Source organism: Tripterygium wilfordii, chromosome 3 (assembly GCF_013401445.1).
Source record: "Tripterygium wilfordii isolate XIE 37 chromosome 3, ASM1340144v1, whole genome shotgun sequence".
In the NCBI taxonomy this organism is placed as follows: Eukaryota; Viridiplantae; Streptophyta; class Magnoliopsida; order Celastrales; family Celastraceae; genus Tripterygium; species Tripterygium wilfordii.
Genome location: NC_052234.1, coordinates 8,308,053 through 8,312,259, shown reverse-complemented (window position 1 = coordinate 8,312,259; position 4,207 = coordinate 8,308,053). Strand labels below are relative to the sequence as shown.

General features: G+C 40.3%; 1 protein-coding gene across 1 annotated transcript; it reads left to right on the top strand.

Moving 5' to 3' along the window:
- The first annotated feature begins 233 nt into the window (after nucleotides 1–233).
- On the top strand, nucleotides 234–2,848 carry LOC119991897 (DELLA protein GAIP-B-like). Its single transcript, XM_038838436.1, has one exon. It carries the CDS (start codon nucleotides 719–721, stop codon nucleotides 2,528–2,530), a length of 1,812 nt encoding a protein of 603 aa, XP_038694364.1. The 5' UTR covers nucleotides 234–718; the 3' UTR covers nucleotides 2,531–2,848.
- The last annotated feature ends 1,359 nt before the right edge of the window (nucleotides 2,849–4,207 follow it).

Below are 4,207 nucleotides of genomic sequence, written 5' to 3'. Positions count from 1 at the left end.
TACAGTATTGTGTTGCATTTATTAAACAGAATTTATTCAATGCCCACCATTAATAACCTAACCCTATGTTTTCCATCAATTCTGGAATTAGATTACCATGTTTATTTAGCAGTATTATTTATGAATACAATCTTTGCCAAAAAGAAAATAATGAAAGTGTCCCATGAAAATGATGAAATCAAATAAGTAAAATCCTCAAAATGACACATTACCATAACTAGGAAAAGCAAGTGGTGAGGTGATAGCCTTCTCCAATGTCAAGAGAAAAAATAAAAAAGAAAATGTTTCATCTTTATCTGTTTGACGCTTTGAGCTGTAGGTTGTTGTTTAAGGCCAAGCCTGGAGTGATTCCTTGGACCTTGTGCCCGTCAGAAGAAGCCTCACTCTCTCTCTCCCTTCTCTTTCTCTGATGAATTTGATATTCTTCACAAATTAAATATAATTTACTTTTTTGATTTCTCCGATCATGTCATCTCCACTTCTCTTTTTCTGATGAATTTGTTATTCTACCCAAAAAAATATAATTTGATTTTTTGATTTCTCTGATCATGGAAGTGGCAGTAGTAGTGAAAAACCAAGCAAAAAGCTCTCCCCAATCTCCAATGTCTCCAGGTTTCTTAACCCATTTGCAGCCTTGTTTGGTTCTTGAGCAGTGAAACCTAAATTTCTCAATCCCCAATCCAAACCCAGAAGCCCCAAATAAGAGAGGAAAGAAGCCATGAAAAGGGAGCATCAGAATCTGGATCCACAACTTGCCGACCCTTCTTCTGCGGGTGCTGCTTCGTGTGGCGGCTCCGGTAAAGCCAAGATGTGGGAGGAGGATGCTGGTATGGATGAGCTGTTGGCGGTTTTGGGTTACAAGGTACGGTCGTCGGACATGGCGGATGTGGCGCAGAAGCTTGAACAGCTTGAGGAAGCTATGGGTACTGTTCAGGAAGATGGGCTTTCGCATCTGGCGACGGATACTGTGCACTATAATCCCGCGGATTTGTCGACTTGGCTTGAGAGTATGCTCTCGGAGCTGAACCCTCCGACTAGTTTTTATCCGGTCATGGCCGCCCGGCCGCCACTGCCCCCTTCTTCTTCTCTAGATGTATCTTTTCTCGCTCCGGCTGAATCTTCGCCCATAACTTCCATGGATTTTACGGATCCTCCTATTCATCAACAACAGCAGAATCGAGTGTTTGAAGAGTCTTCATCTTCTGATTACGATCTTCAGGCAATTCCGGGTAAGGCCATCTATACTCAAACACAAGCACAAACTCAGTTCGAATCTTCGTCTAGAGACCACAAACGCTTGAAAACCTCTTCTGGGTCCAGCTCGGAAATGCTTCAAACACCTTCTGTGGGTTCATATTCTGTCCCTTCCGAGTCAACCCGTCCTATAGTCCTAGTTGACTCGCAAGAAAATGGAATTCGACTCGTCCACGCTCTATTGGCCTGCGCCGAAGCCGTTCAAGAGAACAATCTCAATCTGGCCGAAGCTCTTGTCAAGCAGATTGGGTACTTGGCGGCGTCGCAGGCCGGTGCGATGCGAAAGGTTGCCACGTACTTCGCCGAAGCCCTGGCTCGCCGAATCTACGGACTCTATCTGGAAAACCCACTAGACCATTCTTTCTCAGAAATGCTCCAGATGAACTTCTATGAGAGCTGCCCTTACCTGAAATTCGCTCACTTCACTGCTAACCAAGCAATTCTCGAGGCCTTTGAAGGCAAAAAACGCGTTCACGTTGTGGATTTCTCAATGAATCAAGGGATGCAATGGCCGGCTTTGATGCAAGCCCTTGCTCTTCGCCCCGGTGGTCCACCAGCTTTCCGGCTAACGGGGATCGGACCACCTGCTCCTGACAACTCAGACCATTTGCAGGAAGTGGGTTGGAAATTGGCTCAATTGGCAGAGACGATTCACGTCGAGTTTGAATACAGAGGATTTGTGGCTAATAGCTTAGCCGATTTGGACGCTTCGATGCTTGAACTTAGACCGAGTGATGTTGAGTCAGTTGCAGTGAACTCAGTCTTCGAATTGCACAAATTGTTGGCTCGTCCGGGCGCGACCGAGAAGGTGTTGAACGTGGTGAAGCAGATGAAACCGGAGATTTTGACAATTGTTGAGCAGGAAGCGAACAATAACGGTCCGGCTTTCATAGACCGTTTCACCGAGTCATTGCATTACTACTCAACTCTGTTTGACTCGTTGGAAGGCTCGGCGATTTGCCAAGACAAGGTGATGTCGGAGGTGTATTTGGGGAAGCAGATTTGCAATGTGGTGGCGTGTGAAGGTGTGGACCGGGTGGAGCGGCACGAGAAGCTGAGTCAGTGGCAAACTCGTCTGAACTCAGCCGGATTCGATCCTCTTCATCTCGGATCGAACGCGTTCAAGCAGGCGAGTATGTTGTTGGCTCTGTTCGCGAGTGGGGAAGGTTACAGGGTGGAAGAGAACAACGGGTGTCTGATGCTTGGCTGGCACACGCGTCCACTCATTGCCACCTCGGCTTGGCGACTCGCCAACAGATCTGTAGGTGCTCACTGAGTCGACTCAGCGAGTCGGGTCAACCCAAATTTTAACCAAATCACCAATCTGAATACCCTAGTGGGTGGGGGTCCTAATGTGTTCATGCTGCTGAGCTGGTGCATCTTAAATTTATTGGCTTTTTTTTTCTCTGTAACTTTTCATTTTGCCTTTTCTTTAGAGGTATTTTTCTTGGGGTTCTTTGTGTTTTGGGTGGAATGTTTGCTATTTTTCGTGGTTAATGAAAAGATCAAATGTGTATTTATTATATATGTCATTCTCTCTATATTAATATATATAGTTTGTTGGTAATAAAAATAGTACTTTTATTTTGAAGCATCTCCTAGTTTATTTTTGTTTTATATCAACAAGAGTTGGCTTGGATGATAATTGATTATGTTAGGCATATGTGTGTTTAAAATTTGATTCTATTGAAACGAATATTTTCTTACGATATTTATTTGTTTATTTTTTTTGTTTTGAAAGGTGTAGAAGTTGCTTAGCTTAGAATACAAACAATATATTAGCAGGATGAGTTGAATTGGACTAAGAGTGTTTGTTATGTTAGTATAATTTTTACTCCTGTAATAAATTTTAGTAATTAAACTTATTTTTTATACATAAAGTTTACTGGTGGAGGGATTTGGGTAATAAAAAGTAATAGGAAGTTTTACTCTAACCTATACCCCCTTAATTAAATCCCCAAAAAACTCCTCACACATGGTAATTGAAAATAAGCTCCAACGAGAAGAATTTCACACTAGAAACTTATATATATATATTTTTTAAATTTTGATACATGATAGTCGTAACAATAAAAAAAAAATCACCTTACTTTTTTCTAGTTTGGTTCATTACAATAATAACAAACAAGGGTAATGATATTACACCAGTAACGTATAGCCGTAACAAACAAGAGTAATGAATGCTTGAGTAAATTTTACACTTCTTTACCAAACAATGGTAACAATTATTTTCCATAATTATTATTACCCTTGTAACATTTACATGGGTAATAAATTATACTCCCAAATTCTTAACCCCATACCAAACGCACCAGACATAACACTTAAACATAAAAAATAAAGATAAAATAGTAAATTAAACTACTTTTCTTTCATTTCCTTTCCTTTTTTTTATCTATCCAAACATGAAAGAGTGAAATGTATTTTCCATTCCATTCCATTCCATTCTCTTCCTTTCTCTTCTCTTCCCTTCCCTTCCCATCAAATCCCTCAATCCAAACACACTCTAAAGTCTAAAACCAATTGTTAGTTTGACAGTTTTTTAATAATAATGTTTGTGACTCCCAAGAGACGCCCATTTAATGTGAAGTACTAAATATGAAGAAAACTCTATATATGTGTTTTTAATTAATGATTATTTAATGTCACATGGTTTTGGAGGTCTTTTAGGATCACAAAAGGAGGGATTTAGCATGATAATTTTTTTAATGGCACTCCTTGCTTTTGGTTCTGGTTTGACTTGAATATTACCCATTATAGAGTGGTAAATTAATGAAGGGATGCATTGAATTGGTTAAAGCAAATATGGTATATGTAATGAACATTATGAAGAGGTATTTAATTGGTCAAATAATGATGAATTCATTTGGTGGGTGTGGGTGTGAGTTGTGAGTCAGTGAGTGTATGTAGAATGCATGATGAAGGCATTGAATTGGGTAAAAGGAAATAGAGA

Excerpts from the sequence above, each read along its gene's own strand:
- LOC119991897 (XM_038838436.1), top strand. The coding sequence starts at position 719 with ATGAAAAGGGAGCATCAGAATCTGGATCCACAACTTGCCGACCCTTCT.